This window comes from Coregonus clupeaformis, chromosome 21, assembly GCF_020615455.1.
Source record: "Coregonus clupeaformis isolate EN_2021a chromosome 21, ASM2061545v1, whole genome shotgun sequence".
NCBI classification, from domain to species: domain Eukaryota; kingdom Metazoa; phylum Chordata; class Actinopteri; order Salmoniformes; family Salmonidae; genus Coregonus; species Coregonus clupeaformis.
The window spans coordinates 4515794-4543571 of NC_059212.1; the positions used below are offsets into that span (position 1 = coordinate 4515794).

A 27778-nucleotide genomic window follows, 5' to 3' on the forward strand; every position below is an offset into this window, starting at 1 on the left:
CTCTCTCCCTCCCTCCATCTCAGTTTGAGTCATGTCCATCACCTCAACAGCGTGTTTCACTCTACCCTTCTCTCTCTCCTTCTGTCACTACCCTTCTCTCTCTTTATCCTCTCTCTTTCTTTCTCTCAGATCACTTTTTTACTGGTTTGAACCCATTCATCACAAATGGCTCCAGAGGTCACGGTACAAACCGTGTACACATGTTGTTTCACAGCAAACCAGCTCAACATTAGGCTCCAATGGGAAGAGCATGTGAAGAGCATGTGTCATGTTCAAGCAGTCTACCTGCACACGCTGAGAAGAATTGGCTCCCGTTGTTCTCTGCCTTATTGGTGGCCTTTCATCTGCGTCCCAAATGGCACCCTATTCCATATGTAGTGCACTACTTTTGACCCGGATCCATAGGGTCTGACACATACAGACCCAGGGTCTCCTCTCCTTCATCAGCACAGGCTAGAAAACACGGGATGGGTGACAAAGGCAGAAGCCTACCGTAGTTCTCTTTTCCCTCCATCAGTGTACACAGCCGCAGGCTAGAGAAAGACTGAAGCACAGACTACCAAAATCTAATCGAATTTTATTGGTCACATACACACGGTTAGCAGATGTTATTGCGAGTGTAGCGAAACGCTTGTGCTTCTTGTTCCCGACAGTGCAGCAATATCTAGCAAGTAATAGCTAACAGTTCCACAACAAATACCTAATACACACAAATCTAAGTGAAGGAATGGAATAAGAATATATAAATATATGGATGAGCAATGTCATTATCAGAGTGGCATAGGCTAAGATGCAATAGATAGTATAGAACTACCGGCTTGGAGAGAGAGAGGGATACTGGAAGGGAGGGTGTGTGTGTGAGGGACAGGTGGTGCTCACAGCGAGAGGACAGGTTGTATAAGCACATGAGGAAGTAGATATGTTGCCAATGAACCCCGGGCCTGGAGATGTGTTTATTTAGCTTGTTAGTCTTTCTGTAAACAAACAATGGACATTTACAGTGCCAGGTACACATACATACATAATTACTGTGACCTGAATGCAATAAAGAAGAGATTGTAAAGGAATAGAAAAGATTAAAAAATCCTCTTGCTTTCATCTACTGGATATCTGAATAAAACAACCAATAAAGACAAGAAACTATCAATTACTATCAACACATATCAACTACTATCAACCTCTATTATAGCATGTAGAGCCCAGGAGGCTGCTGAGGGGAGGACGGCTCATAATAATGGCTGGAACGGAGCAAATGGAATGAAACCATGTGTTTGACACCATTCCACTGATTCCGCTCCAGTCATTACCACGAGCCCGTCCTCCCTAATGAAGGTGCCACTAACCTCCTGTGATGTAGAGTACAAACAACTGAGAACTATGGCTTCTATCATTATGTTACAACGCTACAATATGGTATATGTGTACTGTATGTCAGTAACAATATGATGGCATGCTGGCTTTATAAAAGACTGCTAGTTGAATCAAAACCGATTGGACACGCATGGTTTATTTTTGTCTCTTTTCTGCGTGCATCTGAAATGGCACCCTATTTCCAATTTAGTGCACTATGTTGACAAACACTATGTTTGTGTCCCATTGGGCCCTGGTCAAATGTAGTGCACCATTTATAAGAAAAGGGTACCATTTGGGACACTACCTCTGTCTCTGTCTTTATCAGTTGTCGAGGCCTCCCAGCTCCTGGGCCTTCTGCCTGATGTTCTGGTTGAAAGGCATCATGAAGTCCTCATAGTCCACCTCGCAGGACAGACGGTCCCTCCTCTCCTCCTTCCTCTCAATCAGCTGGCTGCTGGTTAGCTGCTTACCCCACACCTGACAGCAGGCAGAGAGAGAGAGAGAGAGAGAGAGAGAGAGAGCTCCAATTACATTGAATGAACTACAGGATAAAATACAAACCCTCCAACCCAAAAAGTCCTGTGGTGTTGATGGTATCCTCAATGAAATGATAAAATATACAGACCACAAATTTCAATTAGCTATACTTAAACTCTTTAACATCATCCTTAGCTCTGGCATCTTCCCCAACATCTGGAACCAAGGACTTATCACCCCAATCCACAAAAGTGGAGACAAATTTGACCCCAATAACAACCGTGGGATATGCGTCAACAGCAACCTTGGGAAAATCCTCTGCATTATCATTAACAGCAGACTAGTTCATTTCCTCAGTGAAAACAATGTACTGAGCAAATGTCAAATTGGCTTTTTACCAAATTACCGTCACGACAGACCACGTATTCACCCTGCACACCCTAATTGACAAACAAACAAACCAAAACAAAGGCAAAGTCTTCTCATGCTTTGTTGATTTCAAAAAGCTTTTGACTCAATTTGGCATGAGGGTCTGCTATACAAATTGATGGAAAGTGGGGTTGGGGGAAAAACATACGACATTATAAAATCCATGTACACAAACAACAAGTGTGCGGTTAAAGTTGGCAAAAAAACACACACATTTCTTTCCACAGGGCCGTGGGGTGAGACAGGGATGCAGTTTAAGCCCCACCCTCTTCAACATATATATCAACGAATTGGCAAGGGCACTAGAACAGTCTGCAGCACCCGGCCTCACCCTACTAGAATCTGAAGTCAAATGTCTTCTGTTTGCTGACGATCTGGTGCTTCTGTCACCAACCAAGGAGGGCCTACAGCAGCACCTAGATCTTCTGCACAGATTCTGTCAGACCTGGGCCCTGACAGTAAATCTCAGTAAGACAAAAATAATGGTGTTCCAAAAAAGGTCCAGTTGCCAGGACCACAAATACAAATTCCATCTAGACACCGTTGCCCTAGAGCACACAAAAAACTATACATACCTCGGCCTAAACATCAGCGCCACAGGTAACTTCCACAAAGCTGTGAACGATCTGAGAGACAAGGCAAGAAGGGCCTTCTATGCCATCAAAAGGAACATAAAATTTGACATACCAATTAGGATCTGGCTAAAAAATACTTGAATCAGTTATAGAACCCATTGCCCTTTATGGTTCTGAGGTCTGGGGTCCGCTCACCAACCAAGAATTCACAAAATGGGACAAACACCAAATTGAGACTCTGCATGCAGAATTCTGCAAAAACATCCTCCGTGTACAACGTAAAACACCAAATAATGCATGCAGAGCAGAATTAGGCCAATACCCGCTAATTATCAAAATCCAGAAAAGAGCCGTTAAATTCTATAACCACTTAAAAGGAAGCGATTCCCAAACCTTCCATAACAAAGCCATCACCTACAGAGAGATGAACTTGGAGAAGAGTCCCCTAAGTAAGCTTGTCCTGGGGCTCTGTTCACAAACACAAACAGACCCCACACAGCCCCAGGACAACAACAACAACAACAACAACACAACTAGACCCAACCAAATCATGAGAAAACAAAAAGAGAATTACTTGACACATTGGAAAGAACAAACAAAAAAACAGAGCAAACTAGAATGCTATTTGGCCCTAAACAGAGAGTACACAGTGGCAGAATACTTGACCACTGTGACTGACCCAAACTTAAGGAAAGCTTTGACTATGTACAGACTCAGTGAGCATAGCCTTGCTATTGAGAAAGGCCGCCGTAGGCAGACCTGGCTCTCAAGAGAAGACAGGCTATGTGCACACTGCCCACAAAATGAGGTGGAAACTGAGCTGCACTTCCTAACCTCCTGCCAAATGTATGACCATATTAGAGACACATATTTCCCTCAGATTACAGCGATCCACAAAGAATTCGAAAACAAACCCAATTTTGATAAACTCCCTTATCTACTGGGTGAAAAACCACAGTGTGCCATCACAGCTGCAAGATTTGTGACCTGTTGCCACAAGAAAAGGGCAACCAGTGAAGAACAAACACCATTGTAAATACAACCCATATTTATGTTTATTTATTTTCCCATTTGTACTTTAACTATTTGCACATTGTTACAACACTGTATATATACATAATATGACATTTGAAATGTCTTTATTCTTTTGAAACTTCTGAGTGTAATGTTTACTGTTAATATTTATTGTTTATTTCACTTTTGTTTACTATCTACTTCACTTGCTTTGGCAATGTTAACACACGTTTCCCATGCCAATAAAGCCCTTGAATTGAATTGAATTGAATTGAATTGAGAGAGAGAGAGAGAGAGAGAGAGAGAGAGAGAGAGAGAGAGAGAGAGAGAGAGAGAGAGAGAGAGAGAGAGAGAGAGAGAGAGAGAGAGAGAGAGAGAGAGAGAGAGAGAGAGAGAGAGAGAGGAAGGATAGAGAGAGAGGAAGGATAGAGAGAGAGGAAGGAGAGAGAGAGAGGAAGGATAGAGAGAGAGGAAGGAGAGAGAGAGAGAGAGAGAGAGAGGAAGGATAGAGAGAGAGAGAGAGAGGAAGGATAGAGAGAGAGAGGAAGGAGAGAGAGAGAGAGAGAGGAAGGAGAGAGAGAGAGAGAGAGAGAGAGAGAGAGAGAGAGAGAGAGAGAGAGAGAGAGAGAGAGAGAGAGAGAGAGAGAGAGAGAATAGGCAGAGAGAGAGTTAGATAAAGTAGGATTTTTTGGCAGGGACATTTACAGTATGCTACCCTCCACAACATAACCTTCATTCCAAACCAAAACTCCAAACCTACAACCTGATTTTGGACGGAATTACCTGGAAGGCTTTCTACTACCAAGGATTACTATTCCCAAGCTATACAGCAAATGCTCTGGCAAACTAACAGAAACCTGAAAACACCATCCAACCTGGAACTGAGTGAGTAATGTTTAGTATGAAGCTATTTTTTACTTTCAAAAACCAAGAAGAAAAATACGTTACAATGATATATTTTACTTCATAAGGACTGAATGCTAAGGCTACCAAGCTTGCTAGTACACAGATATACAATTTCAATTAGCACTGACGTGTGAAGTGAGAGGTGTCAAAGCCCTTGAGCCCAACAATGGCAGGAGAGTCGCACAGTCTACCCCAACCAAATGGAGAGGCCTTAGAAGCACCCCCCCCCCCCCGCTGTTCAGAGGTCATTAAAATACAGTACCCTCAATGTAAAAAACGACAAGACACGAAAAGAGTACAAAATGAAAATCCTTATGGGGAATCAGGAGACACTTTTTGCTGATTTTTATAAAAATGGGAACATAAGCAACCTTATCTTCCACACAGACCATCCCCTGGCATGGCACAGTGCTATACTAGCACACTACCCCTCTGTTAAAAGGGGGGGGGGGTGTTAGCGATGGGTGGAAACTCAGGATACTGGACAACGAGGACTCTGAGTCGTCTAATATTAATCTCTATAAATCTGGAACCGTTTTGGTTCAAGGCAACACCAAACAGTTCCAGCTGGACTTTCACCTAATCAAAGAAATAGCTCAGCAGGAAAAGCTCTCCCTTGAGAAACATACCCCCACCCCGAGCGGGACAGACCTCTTCATTAAATAACCCCACAGAGCAACCCCAAGAAGAAAGTCAACTTCCCAGCACAGAGTACTACTCCCTCATTGAAATGAAGGATAAATTCACCCAGCTGGAGGTAAGGCAGGTGGAGCTGGAACAGCAGGTGAACACAATCCAGTCAGCACAGACCCAGACAACAGTCCAGCACAACAACACCCCCTTAACTAGACCTGAAGAGCTGGAGGTGGAGAGAGACATGTCTGCACTCTGGACTGTGGTGAGACAACATCAACAGGAGAAAGAGCAGGAGCAGGAGAAGAACAGAACACTAGAGGAGAGGATCAGAGTGCTGGAGGAGAAGGTGAGAACAATGACGGATGACATAGAACAACCCATTAGAGAGCTGGCTACCCCCGCAGAGAAGCCAGCAGAACAGCCCACCTCAGATCCTGGCCAAAGTCTCGACACCGCAGCAGAACAGTACACCATAGACCCTGACCATAGCCTCGACATCACAGCCAGACAAACAAATGAAGAACCTCAAGCCCTGGGGACCCCTACCCCTATGAGCAACCCCCCTGTCAGACACCCTGATAGCCCTCATGACGACCCCCCCACACCCACTGAAGACATACACAAGCCACAGATTGTACTCCTTATGGACTCAAACTGGAAATACATACAAGAAAATAAACTTTTTCCAAAACACACAGTGTCTAAACTCTGGTGTCCAGACCTTCTGTCTGAGGACCGACTAGGCATCATGAAGTCCTCATAGAACAGCGCCGGAGAAGATGGCTGCCGTTTTACAGCCCTCTAACCAATTGTACTATTATGTGTGTTTTTCCGCGTTATTTGTAATTTATTTTGTACATAATGTTTCTGCCATCGTCTCTTATAACCAAAAAGAGCTTCTGGATATCAGGACAGCGATTACTCACCTCGTATTGGACGAAGATTTTTTCTTCAACGAGGCGGCCGCAAGGATATCATACAGACACCCGACAAGGCCCAAATCCCCGTCATTCGTGTGAGGAAGAGACGGAGATATCGCGGACGAAGATCGGGGTGCCTTGTAAGGATCCGACGGCGAGCGAGTAAACTGCCTCTTCCATCAATCCTATTAGCCAACGTTCAATCTTTTGAAAATAAAGTGGACGATTTAAGATTACGGTTATCCTACCAACGGGACATTAAAAACTGTAATATCTTATGTTTCACGGAGTCGTGGCTGAACGACAACAATGATAACATTCAGCTAGCAGGCTATACGCTACATCGGCAGGACAGAACGGCCGACTCCGGTAAGACAAGGGGTGGCGGTCTGTGTATATTTGTAAACAACAGCTGGTGCACAAAATCAAATACTAAGGAAGTCTCGAGGTTTTGCTCGCCTGAGGTAGAGTATCTTATGATAAGCTGTAGACCACACTATTTACCAAGAGAGTTTTCATCTATATTTTTCATAGCTGTCTATTTACCACCACAAACCAATGCTGGCATTAAGATTGCACTGAATGAGTTGTACAAGGCCATTAATCAACAGGAAAACGCTCATCCAGATGCAGCGCTCCTAGTGGCCGGGGACTTTAATGCAGGGAAACTTAAATCCGTTCTACCTAATTTCTACCAGCATGTTAAATGTGCAACCAGAGGGAAAAAACTCTAGACCACCTTTACTCCACACACAGAGACGCATACAAAGCTCTCCTCGCCCTCCATTTGGCAAATCTGACCATAACTCTATCCCTCCTGATTCCTGCTTATAAGCAAAAACTAAAGCAGGAAGCACCAGTGACTCGGTTAATAAAAAAGTGGTCAGATGACGCAGATGCTAAGCTACAGGACTGTTTTGCTAGCACAGACTGGAACATGTTCCGGGGATTCTTCAGACAGCATTGAGGAGTACACCACATCAGTCACTGGCTTCATCAATAAGTGCATCGATGATGTCGTCCCCCACAGTGACCGTACGTACATACCCCAACCAGAAGCCATGGATTACAGGAAACATCCGCACTGAGCTAAAGGGTAGAGCTGCCGCTTTCAAGGAACGGGACTCTAACCCGGACGCTTATAAGAAATCCCGCTATGACCTCCGACGAACCATCAAACAGGCAAAGAGTCAATACAGGTCTAAGATTGAATCATACTACACTGGCTCTGACGCTCGTCGGATGTGGCAGGGCTTGAAAACTATTACATACTACAAAGGGAAGCACAGCCGCGAGCTGCCCAGTGACACAAGCCTACCAGACGAGCTAAACCACTTCTATGCTCGCTCGAGGCAAGCAACACTGAAGCATGCATGAGAGCACCAGCTGTTCCGGATGACTATGTGATCACGCTCTCCGTAGCCGATGTGAGTAAGACTTTTAAGCAGGTCAACATTCACAAGGCCGCAGGGCCAGACGGATTACCAGGACGTGTACTCCGAGCATGTGCTGACCAACTGGCAAGTGTCTTCACTGACATTTTCAACATGTCCCTGACTGAGTCTGTAATACCAACATGTTTCAAGCAGACCACCATAGTCCCCGTGCCCAAGGACTCTAAGATAACCTGCCTAAATGACTACCGACCCGTAGCACTGACGTCTGTAGCCATGAAGTGCTTTGAAAGGCTGGTCATGGCTCACATCAACAGCATTATCCCAGAAACCCTAGACCCATCTCCAATTTGCATACCGCCCCAACAGATCCACAGATGATGCAATCTCTATCGCACTCCACACTGCCCTTTCCCACCTGGACAAGAGGAACACCTACGTGAGAATGCTATTCATTGACTACACCCTCAGCATTCAACACCATAGTGCCCTCTAAGCTCATCACTAAGCTAAGGATCCTGGGACTAAACACCTCCCCTCTGCAACTGGATCCTGGACTTCCTGACGGGCCGCCCCAGGTGGTAAGGGTAGGTAACAACACATCTGCCACACTGATCCTCAACACGGGGGGCCCTCAGGGGTGCGTGCTCAGTCCCCTCCTGTACTCTCTGTTCACCCATGACTGCATGGCCAGGCACGACTCCAACACCATCATTAAGTTTGCCGACGACACAACAGTGGTAGGCCTGATCACCGACAACGATGAGACAGCCTATAGGGAGGAGGTCAGAGATCTGGCCGTGTGGTGCCAGGACAACAACCTCTCCCTCAACGTGACCAAGACAAAGGAGATGATTGTGGACTACAGGAAAGAAAAAATAGGACTGAGCACGCCCCCATTCTCATCGACGGGGCTGTAGTGGAACAGGTTGAGAGCTTCAAGTTCCTTGGTGTCCACATCACCAACGAACTATCATGGTCCAAACACACCAAGACAGTCGTGAAGAGGGCACGACAAAGCCTATTCCCCTCAGGAGACAAAAAAGATTTGGCATGGGTCCTCAGATCCTCAAAAAATTCTACAGCTGCACCATCGAGAGCATCCTGACTGGTTGCATCACCGCCTGGTATGGCAACTGCTTGGCCTCCGACCGCAAGGCACTACAGAGGGTAGTGCGTACGCCCAGTACATCACTGGGGCAAAGCTTCCTGCCATCCAGGACCTCTATACCAGGCGGTGTCAGAGGAAGGCCCTCAAAATTGTCAAAGACTCCAGCCACCCTAGTCATAGACTGTTCTCTCTGCTACCGCACGCAAGCGGTACCGGAGTGCCAAGTCTAGGTCCAAAAGACTTCTCAACAGCTTCTACCCCCAAGCCATTAGACTCCTGAACAGCTAATCATGGCTACCTGGACTATTTGCACTGCCCCCCCACCCCATCCTTTTTACGCTGCTGCTACTCTGTTAAGTATTTATGCATAGTCACTTTAACTCTACCCACATGTACATATTACCTCAACTAGCTCGGTGCCCCCCAACATTGACTCTGCAACGGTACCCCCCCTGTATATATAGCCTCCCTACTGTCACTTTATTTTACTTCTGCTCTTTTTTTTCTTTTTTTTTCTCAACCCTTTTTTTTTGTTGTTGTTTTATTCTTACTTTTTTTGTTTAAAATAAATGCACTGTTGGTTAAGGGCTGTAAGTAAGCATTTCACTGTAATGTCTGCACCTGTTGTATTCGGCGCATGTGACCAATAAAATTTGATTTGATTTGATTTGATTTGACTAGGATCACCCAGCCACATAATTAATACACACAGGCACAAACGACCTGAGAACACAGCAGGAAAGGGTGGCCACAGCACTCAAGGGGGTGATAGAAAAAGCTTCTACTTTCCCCAACGCACAAGTGGTTATCTCAACCCTGCTACCACGAAAATACTTCCACCCTGCTACCATACAGCGGGTTTTGACTGTGCATCAAAACCAAATGTCTACCTGGCCCACCACTCCATCCTGGAACAGCCTTAATGACCAGGTCCACCTATACAAGGCAGCAGTGCCCACCTTCGCCCGGACCCTAAAGGATATCGCCCTCAACTGCAGACCCAACACCTCACACAGGAGCAACAGATCAACAGACACCCCCCCCAGGACCTACACATAGAGGACCCCCGCAGAGAGGACCTATATCCAGACCACAGCACCATCAGCCACATCTACACTCCCCCCCAAGTCAACCATGCCCACACCCCATTTAGGCCCCCTCAGATCAGACCTATGCCGCTCCTACCCACCCCAAGCCCCCCACTCCCACAAAGAGGGCTTCAACATGAAAGTCACACATACACCCAGGCCGTGAGCAGGCAAAAAGGCCCAACACTGCCTCTTACACTAGCCCAAGCCAATGGCATGTACCAGATGCTCAGCATGCTCTGCTCACAATTACTGGCCTGAGGCCAAACCACACGACCAACAACATTAGACACTTTATGGAACACAAAGCCTTCACTATTTCATCCTGGAATATCCAAGGCCTGAGGTCATCTGCCTTTGGCCTAAAGAGCAGGAATCTGGACTTCACCAAAGAAATTGGAATCCTACAAGAAACATGGTATAGAGGAGACGGACCCACTGGTTGCCCTCTAGGTTACAGAGAGCTGGTAGTCCCATCCACCAAACTACCAGGTGTGAAACAGGGAAGGGACTCAGGGGGTATGCTAATTTGGTATAGGTCAGACCTAACTCACTCTATTAAATTAATCAAAACAGGAACATTTTACATTTGGTTAGAATTTCAAAAGGAAATTATCTCAACAGAGAAAGATGTCCTCCTGTGTGCTACCTATATCCCCACGCTAGAATCCCCATACTTTAATGAAGACAGCTTTTCCATCCTGGAGGGGGAAATCAATCATTTCCAGACCCAGGGACATGTACTAGTCTGTGGCGACCTAAATGCCAGAACTGGACAAGAACCTGACACCCTCAGCACACAGGGGGACAAACACCTACCTGGAGGTGACAGCATTCCCTCCCCCATATGCCCTCCTAGGCACAACTACGACAACATAACCAACAAAAACGGGTCACGACTCCTGCAGCTCTGTCGCACACTGGGTATGTACATAGTCAATGGTAGGCTTCGAGTGGACTCCTATGGTAGGTACACCTTTAGCCAAAGGAACTGAATAATATTAAGAAATGCTATAGATGGAAGGAAAGTTGTGTTGAAACCTACCAAAAAAACAATTAGGCAAAACAAATTCAATCCATTCTAGACAACTTCCTGGACAAAACGTTCCACTGTAATAGTGAAGGTGTAAACTTGGCAGTAGAAAACCTAAACAGTATATTTGACCTCTCAGCTTCCCTATCAAATCTAAAAATCTCTAACAGAAAACCGAAGAAAAGTAACAACAGTGATAAATGGTTTGATGAAGAATGCAAAAACCTAAGAAAGAAATTGAGAAACCTATCCAACCAAAAACATAGAGACCCAGAAGACCTGAGCCTACGCCTTCACTATGGTGAATCACTAAAACAATACAAAGAATTCGAAAACAAACCCAATTTTGATAAACTCCCTTATCTACTGGGTGAAAAACCACAGTGTGCCATCACAGCTGCAAGATTTGGGTCCTGTTGCCACAAGAAAAGGGCAACCAGTGAAGAACAAACACCATTGTAAATACAACCCATATTTATGTTTATTTATTTTCCCATTTGTACTTTAACTATTTGCACATTGTTACAACACTGTATATATACATAATATGACATTTGAAATGTCTTTATTCTTTTGGAACTTCTGAGTGTAATGTTTACTGTTAATATTTATTGTTTATTTCACTTTGTTTACTATCTACTTCACTTGCTTTGGCAATGTTAACATACGTTTCCCATGCCAATAAAGCCCTTAAATGGAATTGAGAGAGAGAGCGAGAGAGCGAGAGAGCGAGAGAGAGAGAGAGAGAGAGAGAGAGAGAGAGAGAGAGAGAGAGAGAGAGAGAGTGGAGTGAGAGCGGGACAGAAAAGAAAGAGAGGGGGGGGTGTTATGATGAATTTCTCAGGTATCAAGTAATTCATGATGCAAGAAGACATTTAACACTTAGATGGAGAGTTCATACAAATATGTAATATTCGGTACCGGGTTCATCTAACAAAAGGCGCGTGCTTTGCCTCTTGCCATTCGAACTACTGAACAAAGAAAACTTCTCAGTTTATATATCTCATGTGACACGTTTCTTCAACAACATCTGTTAACCACCATTTGGCACTCCCTTCTTTACATTTACATTTAAGTCATTTAGCGACTTACAAATTTGATGTTATTACCTTGTACCCCAAGTCAGTATATCACGTCCATCAATCATTCTAAGATAAACCTCAGTAAGCTCACTCGACATAATAGAATCCTTGTTATTCAGCCTGTGCGGCGCCCAGATTCACTTATCTACTAAATTTAACCTGGTTCCTACAACACTATGAAATGACATCATCACAGGGTAGGAGAGGGGCAGCAGAGCGCCTCGAGAGCAAAAAACAAGTTGTGAACAAAACAACAGGTTGAGCTAATCAGAGGATGAGGTCATGGGCTAGATCAGGCGCCTTCTGCCAAGGAGGTTGCGGAGAAGTGGGAACGTACTGTTTTTGGCACAAAGCTGATGTCGAGGAGGTTGGTAGCTCCGCTGGTGATCTGGGTGTTGAGGAAGATGATGTTGTCCTTCAGAGAAAACTTCCTCACCGCCGTCTCAGAGGTGGTCGCCGACAGAGAGTCAGACTGGATGGGGACGGACAGACGGACACACACACACACGATACACACAGACATACAAAGACACACATGCACAGGCAGATACACACATCAAATCAAACACTACATATCAATAATAACATACATATTGAAGCATATGTCATACATTTAAAAAACACACTGAGTATACCAAACATAAGGAACATCTTCCCTCAGAACAGCCTCAATTCATCGGGCCATAGACTCCACAAGGTGTCGAAAGCATTCCACAGGGATGCTGGCCAATGTTGACTCCAATGCTTCCCACTGTTGTGTCAACTTGGCTGGATGTCCTTTGGGTGGTGGACCATTCTTGATACACACAGGGAACTGTTGAGCGTGAAAAACCCAGCAGCGTTGCAGTTCTTGACACAAACTGGTGCACCTGGCACCTACTACCATACCCCGTTCAAAGGCACTTAAATATTTTGTCTTGCCCATTCACCCTCTGAATGGCACACATACACAATCCATGTCTCAATTGCCTCAAGGCTTAAAAATCCTTCTTTAACATGTCTCCTCCCCTTCATCTAAACTGATTGAAGTGTATTTAACAAGTGACATCAATAAGGGATCATATCTTTCACCTGCATTCACCTGGTCAGTCTATGTCATGGAAAGAGCAGGTGTTCTTAAATGTTTTTTTTTTCCACTCAGTGTATATACACAAGACACATAACACTAGACTGCAGTACGTTTTTAACCATGAAGAGGAAATAACATAATCCCACAACCAGGTAGTTATTTACTTTAGGAGCTGCTTGATTGGCTGGTTTGGGTTTGGCTCCTCCTTTCCCCTTCCCCTCCTTGGACTTGGGGAGGCTGTCAAACTTGTCCTGGACCAGATCCCTTATCCTGATGTCTCCATATGCTCTGGCAATGTCCAGACAATTCTTCTCTGAAATGAGACCACAGCATTTTTAATTGAAACCGTCAAATTCAAATCAAATTTTATTTTGTCACATGCGCCGAATACAACAGGTGTAGACCTTACAGTGAAATGCTTACTTACAAGCCCTTAACCAACAATGCAGTTTTAAGAAAGAATACCCCCCCCCCCCGCAAAAAAATCACAAAACAATACAATACAATATAAAATAATACGAAATAAAAGTAACAATTAAATAGCAGCAGTAAAAATAACAATAGCGAGGCTATATACTGGGTGAACCGGTACCGAGTCAATGTGCGGGGGCACCGGTTAGTTGAGGTAATATGTACATGTAGGTAGAGTTATTAAAGTGATTATGCATAGATAATGAACAGAGAGTAGCAGCAGTGTAAAATAGGGGTGGGGGGGGGGCAATGCAAATAGTCCGGGTAGCCATTTGATTAGATGTTCAGGAGTCTTATGGCTTGGGGGTAGAAGCTGTTTAGAAGCCTCTTGGATCTAGACTTGGCGCTCCGGTACCGCTTGCCATGCGGTAGCAGAGAGAACAGTCTATGACTAGGGTGCCTGGAGTCTTTGACCATTTTTAGGGCCTTCCTCTGACACCGCCTGGTATAGAGGTCCTGGAGGGGAGGAAGCTTGGCCTCAGTGATGTACTGGGCCGTACGCACTACCCTCTGTAGTGCCTTGCGGTCGGAGGCCGAGAAGTTGCCATACCAGGCAGTGATGCAACCAGTCAGGATGCTCTCGACGGTGCAGCTGTAGAACCTTTTGAGGATCTGAGGACCCTTGCCAAATCTTTTCAGTCTCCTTAGGGGGAATAGGTTTTGTCGTGCCCTCTTCACAACTGTCTTGGTGTGCTTGGACCATGTTAGTTTGTTGGTGATGTGGACACCAAGGAACTTGAAGCTCTCAACCTGCTCCACTACTGCCCCGTCAACGAGAATGGGTGCGTTCTCGGTCCTCTTCTATTTCCTGTAGTCCACAATCATCTCCTTTGTCTTGATCACGTTGAGGGAGAGATTGTTGTCCTGGCACCACACGGCCAGGTCTCTGACCTCCTCCCTATAGGCTGTCTCGTCGTTGTTGGTGATCAGGTCTACCACTGTTGTGTCATCAGCAAACTTAATGATGGTGTTGGAGTCGTGCCTGGCCATGCAGTCATGAGTGAACAGGGAGTACAGGAGGTGACTGAGCACACACCCCTGAGGGGCCCCCGTGTTGAGGATCATAATGGCGGATGTGATGTTACCTACCCTTACCACCTGGGGGCGGCCCGTCAGGAAGTCCAGGATCCAGTTGCAGAGTGAGGTGTTTAGTCCCAGGGTCCTTAGCTTAGTGATGAGCTTTGAGGGCACTATTGCGTTGAACGTTGAGCTGTAGTCAATTAATAGCATTCTCACATAGGTGTTCTTTTTGTCCAGGTGTGAAAGGGCAGTGTGGAGCGCAATAGAGATTGCATCATCTGTGGATCTGTTGGGGCGATATGCAAATTGGAGTGGGTCTAGGGTTTCTGGGATAATGGTGTTGATGTGAGCCATGACCAGCCTTTCAAAAAACGTATGGCTACAGACGTGAGTGCTATGGGTCGGTAGTCATTTAGGCAGGTTCTCTTAGTGTCCTTGGGCACAGGGACTATGGTGGTCTGCTTGAAACATGTTGGTATTACAGACTCAGACAGGGAGAGGTTGAAAATGTCAGTGAAGACACTTGCCAGTTGGTCAGCGCATGCTCGGAGTACACGTCCTGGTAATCCATCTGGCCCTGTGGCCTTGTGAATGTTGACCTGTTTAAAGGTCTTACTCACATTGGCTACGTAGAGCGAGATCACACAGTCATCCGGAACAGCTGATGCTCTCATGCATGTTTCAGTGTTACTTGCCTCAAAGTGAGCATAGAAGCAATTTAACTCGTCTGGTAGGCTCGAGTCACTGGGCAGCTCGCGGCTGTGCTTCCCTTTGTAGTCTGTAATAGTTTGCAAGCCCTGCCACATCCAATGAGCGTCGGAGCCGGTGTAGTACGATTCAATCTTAGTCCTGTATTGACACTTTGCCTGTTTGATGGTTCGTTGGAGGGCATCTCGGGATTCCTTATAAGCTTCCGGGTTAGAGTCCCGCTCCTTGAAAGCGGTAGCTCTACCCTTTAGCTCAGTGCGGATGTTGCCTGTATCCATGGCTTCTGGTTGGGGTATGTACGTACAGTCACTGTGGGGACAACGTCATCGATGCACTTATTGATGAAGCCAGTGACTGATGTGGTGTACTCCTCAATGCCATTGGAAGAATCCCGGAACATATTCCAGTCTGTGCTAGCAAAACAGTCCTGTAGCTTAGCATCTGCTTCATCTGACCACTTTTTTTATTTTTAAGTCACTGTTGCTTCCTGCTTTAGTTTTTGCTTGTAAGCAGGAATCAGGAGGATTCCAGCCAACCATATACTGTACCTTCCGGGTAACATAACAGTAGCTAAAGCAGTTATACATACTGTAGGTACACAGTGGTCCTATGTAGCTCAGTTGGTAGAGCATGGCGCTTGCAATGCCAGGACAGTGAGTTCAATTCCCAGGACCACCCATGTGTAAAAAATTTATTCACACATGACAAAGTCAATTTGGATAAAAGCATCTGCTAAATGGCCTATATTATTATACTGAACAAAAATATAAATGCAACACGCAACAATTTCAGTTCATATAAGGAAATCAGTCAATTGAAATACATTAATTAGGCCCTAATCTATGGATTTTGCATGACTGGGCAGGGGCGCAGCCATGGGTGGGCCTGGGCGGGCATAAGCCCACCCACTTGGGAGCCAGGCCCAGCCAATCAGACTGAGTTTTCCCCACAAGAGGGCTTATTACAGACAAAAATACTCCTCAGTTTCATCAGGTGTCCGGGTGGCTGGTCTCAGTGGAGGTCCTTGGCTGGCGTGGTTACACGTGGTCTGCGGTTGTGAGGCCGTTTGGATGTACTGCCAAATTCTCTAAAACGACGTTGGAGGCAGCTTATGGTAGAGAAATGAACATTCAATTCTCTGGCAACAGCTCAGGTGGACATTCCTGCAGTCAGCATGCCAATTGCACGCTCCTTCAAAACTTGAGACATCTGTGGCATTGTGTTGTGTGACTAAACTGCACATTTTAGAGGGGGCTTTTATTGTCCCCAGCACAAGGTGCACCTGTGTAATGATCATGCCGTTTAATCAGCTTCTTGATATGCCACACCTGTCAGGTGGATGGATTATCTTGGCAAAGGAGAAATGCTCACTAACAGGAATGTAAACAAATTTGTGCACAGAATTTGAGAATAATATGATTTTTGTGCGTATGGGAAATTTCTGGGATCTTTTATTTCAGCTCATTAAACATGGGACCAACACTTTACATGTTGCGTTCATATTTCTGTTCAGTATATATTAAAAGCTAAACCAGTGATACATAGATACATATCCTGCACCTTTCATACATAACAGTAGTCCTCCACCCTGCACCTTTCATACATAACAGTAGTCCTCCACCCTGCCCCTTTCATACATAACAGTAGTCCTCCACCCTGCACCTTTCATACATAACAGTAGTCCTCTACCCTGCACCTTTCATACATAACAGTAGTCCTCCACCCTGCACCTTTCATACATAACAGTAGTCCTCTACCCTGCACCTTTCATACATAACAGTAGTCCTCTACCCTGCACCTTTCATACATAACAGTAGTCCTCCACCCTGCACCTTTCATACATAACAGTAGTCCTCTACCCTGCACCTTTCATACATAACAGTAGTCCTCTACCCTGCACCTTTCATACATAACAGTAGTCCTCTACCCTGCACCTTTCATACATAACAGTAGTCCTCTAATCTGCACCTTTCTCTCCACCTGTCCACAGTTGCTACAGGGATTTGGGGATGACAGACCTGTTATCGGATCACATTTTAATTTCACGGGTGAGTGAGGAGCCAGAAACTGTGAACTGGGCTGGAGGGGGTGGAGGGACATTAGAGGAATACATCACAACAAGGGAAACAGGGCCATCTGCTGGCCGATTGATAACATGATGGCACCCTATTCCCTATATGTTGAGTGTTCAAAACATTAGGAACACCTTTCTAATATTGAGTTGCATCCCCTTTTGCCCTCAGAAGAGCCTCAATTCGTCGGGTCATGGACTACAAGGTGTCGAAAGTGTTCCACAGGGATGCTGGCCCATGTTGACTCCAATGCTACCCACAGTTGTGTCAAGTTGGCTGGATGTCCTTTGGGTGGTGGACCATTCTTGATACACACAGGAAAATGTTGAGCGTGAAAAACACAGCAGCGATGCAGTTCTTGACACACTCAAACCTGTGTGCCTGGCACCTACTACCATACCCCGTTCAAAGGCACTTAAATATTTTGTCTTGCCCATTCACCCTCTGAATGGCACACATACACAATCCATGTCTCCTCCCCTTCATCTACACTGATTAAAGGGGATTTAACAAGTGAGGGATCATAGCTTTGTGGTCCTCTGTAGCTCAATTGGTAGAGCATGCCGCTTGTAACGCCAGGGTAGTGGGTTCGATCCCCGGGACCACCCATACACAAAAAATGTATGCACGCATGACTGTAAGTCGCTTTGGATAAAAGCGTCTGATAAATGGCATATTATTATAGTGCACTACTTTTGACCAGCCTTATCTAGCGTTTAAAAGAGTCATCCAGTAGTAGTAGTACCTTTCTTGTTCTCTGCCTGCACCCTGGCCCCGGCCTTGATGAGGTAGTCATGCATTATTACAGACAGAGTATTAGTAGTGATATAGTATTAGTACCTTTCTTGTTCTCTGCCTGCACTCTGGCCCCGGCCTTGATGAGGTAATCATGCAGTATTACAGACAGAGTATTAGTAGTGATATAGTATTAGTACCTTTCTTGTTCTCTGCCTGCACCCTGGCCCCGGCCTTGATGAGGTAGTCCACACAGCACGGTCTGCAGCTCTCGATGGCCCTCATAAGGGGCGTGGCACCGTTCATGGCCACGGCGTCCACCACTGACCCAGAATGCACCAGGAGGTCCACGATGTCCACCTGGCCTGCATGGGAGGCGTGGTGCAGCGGTGTCCAACTGAACTGGTCACACGTGTTCACATCAGCACTGTAGCGGATCAATACACCTGATTACTGACCTATAAACCAGCCGCTAAACCAGTAAAATGCATCGCCAGGTATCGAATAACATTAACAAAATAGGGATCAATAGACTTGATTAGTCAAATCCCCTTGTGGTCCAGAGCTGGTTCACTGATGTATGACTAATGATCAACAATAGACCTGATCACTACTGAATAAACCAGCATCAGCACTGAGACCTGATCACTACTGAATAAACCAGCATCAGCACTGAGACCTGGTCACTACTGAATAAACCAGGCTCAGCACTGAGACCTGATCACTACTGAATAAACCAGGCTCAGCACTGAAACTGAGGAACAGCAATACTACAGGGCTGTATAATGCTCATTGCTCACCAGGGTTTGGGGTCAATACCATTTTCAATTCCAGTCAATTCAGAAAGTAACCAAATTCCAATTATTTTGTATGCTTTTCAATTAGGAAAATGTGGAATTGGTATTTGGATTACTTTCTGAATTGACTGGAATTGAAATGGAATTGACCACAACCCTGGTATAATGCTCATTGCTCACCCCAGGCTGATGAGGAACCGGGCCACCTCATAGTTCCCGCTCCTGCAGGCGGTCATCAGGGGCGTCTTGTAGTAGCAGTCCTTCACATCCACAGGGACCCCCTGACTGAAGGCCAGGCTCAGAGACTCCAGGTCCCCGGTCTTCACACAGTAGTTGATGTTGATATAGATCTTCTCCGGCTCGTCCACGTACCACGCTGAGTCGTCTTCAATGGGGTGGCCAGGCGGGTGGTCGCGGTCGAACCGCTTGGTGTCGGTGAACTGCTGGTAGCTCTCCACCATGAAGTGTGGCGGGCCGCCGTCCTGGCGCCGGCAGATGAGCTCCGGAGGGACAATGCAGATGGGCATGGGAAGGACGAACTTGCCTTTCTTTTTCCCCCTTTCCCCTTTCCCGGCTTTCTTCTTCTTGGGCTCGTAGGAGGGAAGAGTGAAGGTTTTCTGGAGGTAACGCACCCCTTTGAAGAAATCAGTCACGTTGATCAGTCCCTCGCGCTTCTTGTCGTGCTCCAGAATCACCTGGATACAAATATTCATTTTAATTCATGAAGTGTTTTTTTCTGGCAACTAGGACCTACTGCAGAATAAGAGCACAATCTAAAACAGTATACTAAATTGGCTGCTTCTCAAATTACCCCCTATTCACCCTTATATTGAACTACTTTTGACCAGAGTCACTATGTAGAAAATGTAGTGTTTTGCCCATGAGGTTTGTACATTAAAGCCATAAAGAAGAACACAACCGAACGTCCCACAGATCAGATATCATACACATATAGTTAAACATCAACTCTAGATATTCTAGAATGACTATCATATTCTAGAATGACCTTCTGGAGGTTCTCGTCATCCACTGGCGCCCGGTGATCCTGCAGCACCGCCACGAACGTCTCCCGGGTAACCGTCTCTACGGGACCCACGGCCTCCTCAGCGATCTCCATGGCGGTGCGGAGTGACGCTTCGTGCTCGCAGGACCAGTCGTGCAGCGTGAGCGCCCACAGCTCATTGGGATTGACGGCGCCGGGCTTGGAGAACTTCACCTCCAGACGCTCAGCCTTCTTCAGCTCCTTCATGGCTGGCTTCTGGTTGTTGTTCTTGGCCATCTGACTGGGGATCAAACCCTCTATGTTCTTCAGCTTGGCGTTGCAGCCTGGGGTTGACACAGGAGGTATGTTGAATTTTAAGATGCAATCTACAGGTAAGAGATGGCAGGCTTTAGCTACAGTATATATGGTCCTGGGGTTAGAGTTGGTTGGCTTTAGCTACAGTATACAGTTGAAGTCGGAAGTTTACGTACACTTAGGTTGGAGTCATTAAAACTCGTTTTTCAACCACTCCACACATTTCTTGTTAACAAACTATAGTTTTGGCAAGTCGGTTAGAATATCTACTTTGTGCATGACATCCTTGGGAGCAATTTCCAAACGTCTGAAGGTACCACGTTCATCTGTACAAACAATAGTACGAAAGTGTAAACACCATGGGACCACGCAGCCGTCATACCGCTCAGGAAGGAGACGCTTTCTGTCTCCTAGAGATGAACGTACTTTGGTGCGAAAAGTGCAAATAAATCCCAGAACAACAGCAAAGGACCCTGTGAATATGCTGGAGGAAACAGGTACAAAAGTATCTTTATCCACAGTAAAACGAGTCCTATATTGACATAACCTGAAAGTCCGCTCAGCAAGGAAGAAGCCACTGCTCCAAAACCACCATAAAAAAGCCAGACTACGGTTTCCAACTGCACATGGGGACAAAGATCGTACTTTTTGGAGAAATGGCCTCTGGTCTGATGAAACAAAAATAGAACTGTTTGGCCATAATGACCATCGTTATGTTTGGAGGAAAAAGGGTGGTGCTTGCAAGCCGAAGAACACCATCCCAACCGTGAAGCACCGGAGTGGCAGCATCATGCTGTGCTTTGCTGCAGGAGGGGCTGGTGCACTTCACAAAATAGATGTGGATATATTGAAGCAACATCTCAACATCAGTCAGGAAGTTAAAGAATGGTCGCAAATGGGTCTTCCAAATGGACAACGACTCAGTTACACCAAAATTCACCCAACTTATTGTGGGAAGCTTGTAGAAGGCTACCCGAAACGTTTGACCCAAGTTAAACAATTTAAAGGTAATGCTACAAAAAATAGTGTATGTAAACTTCTGACCCACTGGGAATGTGATGAAAGAAATAAAAGCTGAAAGAAATCATTCTCTCTACTATTATTCTGACATTTGACATTCTTAAAATGAAGTGGTGATCCTAACTGACCTAAGACAGGGAATTTTGACTAGGATTAAATGTCAGGAATTGTGAAAAACTGAGTATAACTGTATTTGGCTAAAGTGTATGTAAACTTCCGACTTCAACTGTATATGACCCTGGGGTTAGAGATTTTCTAATCTTCTGTGGATGAAAGAGAGGTCAACATCGGAGATCAACACCCCTGGTCCTAGAGAGATACAGGGTGTGCAGGCTTTTGTTCCGTCCCAGCACCAAATCACCCGATTCTGCCAATCGATGTCTTCATGAGCAGTTGACCGACTTATTGATTTCAGTGTGCTGGGCTGGAACCAAAGCCTGCACAGCCCGTGGGCTCTCTGCCCAGTCAGTCAGGTGCCCCTACCTCTCTGAGCCAGGAACCTGCAGCAGTCAGTGAAGCCTGCGGCTGCAGCCAAGTGCAAGGGGGTGTTCCCATCCGTGGCAGTCACACTCAAGTCTGCAGAGTAAGCAGACAGCACCACTATCACCTGAAAGGGAAAACAGAATTAGACCTAGTCTATACATTTTTATTTGATTTATTTTTAGGGTTGCAAAGGTAGCAGTAATTTACCAAAGTTAAGGTAATTAACAGGTAATCTCTGGCAATGTATAGTAACGTTGGTAATTTATACTTGAATAACTTTTTTTTTTAATGTATTAATATATATAGTATATTAATATATTTTTGTATGTCTGTGTCCATATTGCCCACGAGTTTCTAGTGGATGGATAGACCATATGGTTCAAGAGAAAATAGCCTAATTAATGAAAAAAAGCATCTAATCAACAATGGAATTATTTTCAATTAACTTTGCAACTCTTCCAACTACTGCCACCGTGTAACGCTACAGGGTCCGTGTAACGCTACAGGGTCCGTGTAACGCTACGGGGTCCGTGTAACGCTACAGGGTCCGTGTAACGCTACAGGGTCCGTGTAACGCTACAGGGTCCGTGTAACGCTACAGGGTCCGTGTAACGCTACAGTGTCCGTGTAACGCTACAGTGTCCGTGTAACGCTACGGGGTCCGTGTACGCTACGGGGTCGCGTAACGCCACGGGGTCCGTATACGCTACAGGGTCCGTGTAACGCTACAGGGTCCGTGTAACGCTACAGGGTCCGTGTAACGCTACAGGGTCCGTGTAACGCTACAGGGTCCGTGTAACGCTACAGGGTCCGTGTAACGCTACAGGGTCCGTGTAACGCTACAGGGTCCGTGTAACGCTACAGGGTCCGTGTAACGCTACGGGGTCCGTTAAACGCTACGGGGTCCGTGTAACGCTACAGGGTCCGTGTAACGCTACGGGGTCTGTGTAACGCTACGGGGTCCGTGTAACGCTACGGGGTCCGTGTAACGCTACAGGGTCTGTGTAACGCTACAGGGTCCGTGTAACGCTACAGGGTCCGTGTAACGCTACAGGGTCCGTGTAACGCTACAGGGTCCGTGTAACGCTACAGGGTCCGTGTAACGCTACGGGGTCCGTGTAACGCTACAGGGTCCGTGTAACGCTACAGCTACCACCTTGTCACATTATACAAACAATACATGTATCTTTCTCCCCCAGGCTTTGAAAATAAATTGGGCAATATGAAATACGGCCTTTCTGAAAAATTATTCTAGCCTGTGTTCATCATGTAGCCAGAACACTTCATATAACAGTTTATAGCAGTATATATGTTGAATTTAAAAAAGTACATTAAAATGTTTTATATTACAATCATCAGTCCTTTTGGTTTTAAACCTGATTACTAAGATATCCTTTTGGTTTTAAACCTGATTACTAAGGTATCCTTTTGGTTTTAAACCTGATTATTAAGGTATCCTTTTGGTTTTAAACCTGATTACTAAGGTATCCTTTTGGTTTTAAACCTGATTACTAAGGTATCCTTTTGGTTTTAAACCTGATTACTAAGGTATCCTTTTGGTTTTAAACCTGATTACTAAGGTATCCTTTTGTTAACCAGCACCTCTATAGTACCTCAAAGAAGCCCCCCTCTGCAGCGAGGTGGGCAGCGTGCATCCTTTTCTTGTCCACGGCATTGGGGTTCCCCCCTTTCTGGAGGATGGCCCTGACCAGCTCCACTGCCCCCGCCCTGGCTGCCTCCATCAGGGCCGAACGACCAGACGCCTGGAGGGAGGACAGGAGAACCAGCAACAGGCTAATGTTAATATGGTCATGAAAAAGTAAAGGAGATGAAGCAATGAAGGTGGAGTAGGAAGAGAGTTGAGATCTCAGTCGTCACTATCTGGAATCATACAAGTAAGGATTGAAGTAAAGTACTTTCAAATCATAATTTGAACCGCAAATTCTTCATTTTATCAAGACCAAACGACTCATTTACAGTGTATTCGGCACGTGACAAATAAATTAAAATGTGATTTGATGTCTGATGATGCCATAGCCAATTGTGTCCTTTCCAGCGCGGTCGTCTAGTGATTACCTCATTGGTGGCATTGGGGTCGGCCCCTCTCTCCAGGATGCTGATGCACATGTTCTCACAGTCGTGGGCGCGCTCGCAGGCCATCAGGAAGATGGGCGTCCCAGCTGTGGACACGTTGTTGACGTTGGCCTTGCTGTTGAGCGCCACCTGCAGGCAGCGCATGTGACGCTTGGTGGGAGAGATACAGTAGAACAGTGTGCCTGGAGGGAAGCACAGGAGAGAAGCATCTTGTCGGTTAGGGTTAGGGGGGGGGGTTAGGGTTAGGATGCTAGGGTTAGGGGGTTAGGAGGTAGGGGGGTTAGGGGTTAGGATGCTAGGGTTAGGGGTTAGGAGGTAGGGGGGGGGTTAGGGTTAGGATGCTAGGGTTAGGGGGTTAGGATGTAGGGGGGGGGTTAGGGTTAGGATGCTAGGGTTAGGGGGTTAGGAGGTAGGGGGTTAGGGTTAGGATGCTAGGGTTAGGGGGTTAGGAGGTAGGGGGGGGGTTAGGGTTAGGGGTTAGGGGTTGGGGGTTACAACAGATGCAGTAGAACAGTGTGTCTGGAGGGAAGCACAGGAGAGAAACATCTTGTCGGTTAGGGTTAGGGGGGTTAGGGTTAGGATGCTAGGGTTAGGGGGTTAGGGTTAGGGGGGGTTAGGGTTAGGATGCTAGGGTTAGGGGGTTAGGAGGTAGGGGGGTTAGGGGTTAGGGGTTAGGAGGTAGGGGGGGGTTAGGGTTAGGATGCTAGGGTTAGGGGGTTAGGAGGTAGGGGGGGGTTAGGGTTAGGGGGTTACAACAGATGCACTAGAACAGTGTGCCTGGAGGGAAGCACAGGAGAGAAGCATCTTGTCTGTTCCCTTACAAACCAGACTCCCAGATTCAGTGTCCACCAGTTTACAAAACTCTTCCACAGTTGGTGTTGTTCCGAGCCATGTATTTACAGAGTTGGGACATTGAGGTTCTCCGCATTATGATGCATTTACACGACACTACAAAATGACATGGCAGCCATGTTAGCGCCCCATTAAAATGACATGGGGAATATTTAAACAATGCTATGTAACTGAATTTCTAGAATTAGAACAATATTTGACAACCTAAAAGTTGGACCTACTCTTTAAATATATGGCTCTGGTGATGTTTGGCCCATCATTTTCAACGTCCCTTAGCCTCCTCCCACATCTAAACTATTTGTTCCGTCTTGCTAACTTCTATGCTGTGGTCACTGTCACAGACAATGACCATAGGAGTCGGCAAGACAGAACAAACAGATCTGGGTGCAGGGTAGAGATCCTCTCCCTACCTACCTTTGCCCTCGGTGTCGACCACGTCCATGTTGGCGTGGTTCTTGGCCAGCAGGGCGACCATGTTGTCGTGGCCCAGCTGAGCTGCCAGAATGACGGGCGTACGCCCCTTCTTGTCCTGGATGTTAGGGTGTGCACCCTGGGAGGAACGGTGGGGAATATCAATAGAGCTAGTGGTTTGATCAAATACATTTGTGAAAAAGTGCTTAACAGTAACCTGGTCTAAACCGCTCAAGCAGGATTAGGATGATACTGTAACAATTCGGTGGATCAGGAGGAGCTAGAGTAGGGCTTGAACCAGAGACTGTCTGACTGCACTCCCACCTACGCCACAAAGGTCCAGACCTCTTGGTAGAGGTTGTACTGTAATCACAAATAGGGGAACTGCACTAGTATCAGGATTTAAAGTGACAGCGAACCCTGTTTTAGAGGAAGGCGACAGTTTTGATAACGCTACTGACGATTGGTGGACTGGACACCGGGCCTACCTGTGAGAGCAGGAAACGCAACATTTAACTGGACACCGGGCCTACCTGTGAGAGTAGGAAACGCACCATGTAACTGGACACCGGGCCTACCTGTGAGAGCAGGAAGCGCACCATGTCGGTGTCGTTGGCCACTGAGGCCAGGTGCATGGCGGCGTTCCCCTCGTTGGGCTCGGTCAGGTTGATGAGGTTGGGCACGCCCAGACGCACCATCTTCTCTATCGGGGGCGTGTCTCCCTCGCGTACGCACTGCAGCAGACGGTACACCTGCAGCACCTCCAGACGATCCTCGGCCACCGCGCTGCGCACGTTCACACCTCCACTCTGGGTCATGGTGGCAGTCTGGGGAGGGAGAGAGAATGGGCAGGGGAGAGGAGAAGAGAGTGCTGTGTAGATATGAGAGAGGAGGGGAGAGAGGAGAGGAGGGGAGAGAGGAGAGGAGAGAAGGGTGTATATAGGGTGAGTAAGGGAGGAGGTATAGGGAAGGGTTACATTGGATTTTTCTCACATTTTTATTTTCCACGAATACTAGAGTAAAAGTAACTCTACTGTTAATCTTTATTTGGCCGATTCCTCGCCGGGATAGCCCGAAATTATTTTGGGTATCTCAGATTGTTCTTGCAATTCTCACATAGAAACTTCATTGGGAGGGAAGAATGTTTGAAATGCTTTTTGCATTTTTACCACAAACTATCCTGTAAGGCCTCATGCGCCAATTCACGTCGTTACTCCTATGACCAGAGAAAGTGAAATATTCCTTGATATTAAAAAGGACACAAGACGCTAATATATAACAACGCAAGCTTATCGGAACACTTTGCAACACTCATTCGGTGCAGCTGCAGTGCTGGTTGTAGCGTGAGTGGAACTAGGGAGAATGCAAATGTTATGGTATAAAAGTGTTGAACAAAGTGTTGACAGTGCTGAATAACAACTTAAACATTAACTCACTCATAAAAACAGCAGGTCTTTGCCGTATTCGTTGAGTCTCTCACTAGTCATGGTTTTAGCATTTTTGAAATCTCACAGTATCGACTTTGCTGTGTGTTCAAGGCTTCTTTTTACAATCTTTGGCTCGAGGAAACTGGGCAGACATGGTGATCGGAGCTATCTTATTGGCCTGCGGTAGGCCTATAGGTGCACTTGATTTGCTCTCTGGGCCTTCTGGGTAGGCGGAGTTCTACCTTCAGACACATGAAATTGTTCAAGAAGGGAACACCTTGCCTTCCCGGCGCTAGGGCTGCTGAATCAACTGCACCTACCACCAACAATGCGAAACAAACAAACAAAAAATAGGCACGCAAGGCTTTATCATTGTTTTTTTTTACAGAAATGTTTGGTGATCGACTAGGAATGCCTTGGAGATCGACCAGTCGATCGCCAGGTTGATGACCACCGCTCTACAATTACATCACATTTCCAGAGTAGGCTCTCTGCTAATTTTTAAGTTATGATACACTTAATGAGCACCTCCAACACAGTGAATGGGAAAATGGATTCAAAGAGAACTCCCTCTGCTGGTGATTTACTGAATGTGCGATTGTAAAAGACTGCTGTGATTGGTTAGTGACCTATAATGTCAATTTCTATGTAGAAAATAGGACATATCTCCAAAAGTACCAGGCAGCCCACTCTGGAAATGTGATGTATTTGAATAATATAATGTTCCAAACATTACTTCTAGCAATAAGCTAAATCAAAAAAGGGTACTTTAGATATTCATATTTCTAATGTTTAAAAAAAAATCAAGACACTGCATATTTTAGAGCACACTATGAGGAGTATAATGACACCAAGATGTCTGTATCATAGGGTCTTTGTGGAACTATACATGCTATAGGTCTAAAAAGGGCATAGAATTGCCACTTTCATCATAATTTTAAAAAACATTGTTTTGGATACAAATGTAAAAAAGCATTTCAAACATCCTTCCTCCCAATGTCGTTTCTATGTGAGAATTGCCAGAACAATCTGAGATACCGACAATATTTTCGGCCTATCTCGAAAATATTGTGCAAACAGATAGCATTTCTTCAGGCCCCATAACTTACCCTGCCAAATTCAGTGCCTTCGAATCACTGCCTCTCTACAGTATCCCCAGACAAAAGAGTCCAAATACCACCATTCTATTCAGCAACATGGTGACTCTACGCTGTGGACCACGGTACCTAACTTCATAACAAATCACTAGTGACAGGACACATTGTTTCGAAGCAGAAACTCTGACTCTGGGGGTTTTCTGGTCA

The 27778-nt window shown here is 45.9% G+C and overlaps 1 protein-coding gene across 1 annotated transcript; it reads right to left on the bottom strand.

The window, feature by feature from the left end:
• Window positions 1-792: 792 nt before the first annotated feature.
• On the bottom strand, window positions 793-27728 carry LOC121539047 (ankyrin repeat and EF-hand domain-containing protein 1). The gene is made up of 12 exons (XM_041847256.2): window positions 27584-27728; window positions 25626-25918; window positions 25051-25186; window positions 23767-23966; window positions 23304-23453; window positions 21691-21814; window positions 19897-20216; window positions 19071-19585; window positions 18294-18520; window positions 13252-13400; window positions 12356-12490; window positions 793-1830 (listed from the first exon to the last, which is right to left on the bottom strand). Exons 2-12 carry the CDS (start codon window positions 25863-25865, stop codon window positions 1675-1677), a joined length of 2352 nt encoding a protein of 783 aa, XP_041703190.2. The 5' UTR covers window positions 25866-25918; window positions 27584-27728; the 3' UTR covers window positions 793-1674.
• Between the last annotated feature and the right edge of the window lie 50 nt (window positions 27729-27778).

Bases quoted from the DNA above. Each gene is read 5' to 3' on its own strand.
- LOC121539047 (XM_041847256.2), bottom strand. From the start codon at position 25,865: ATGACCCAGAGTGGAGGTGTGAACGTGCGCAGCGCGGTGGCCGAGGAT. The intron at 21,815-23,303 runs GTACTATAGAGG...TTTCCCTTTCAG, and splicing joins CAGAGGGGGGCTTCTTTGAG to GTGATAGTGGTGCTGTCTGC. The intron at 19,586-19,896 runs GTCATTCTAGAA...ATTTGTATCCAG, and splicing joins ATGACGAGAACCTCCAGAAG to GTGATTCTGGAGCACGACAA.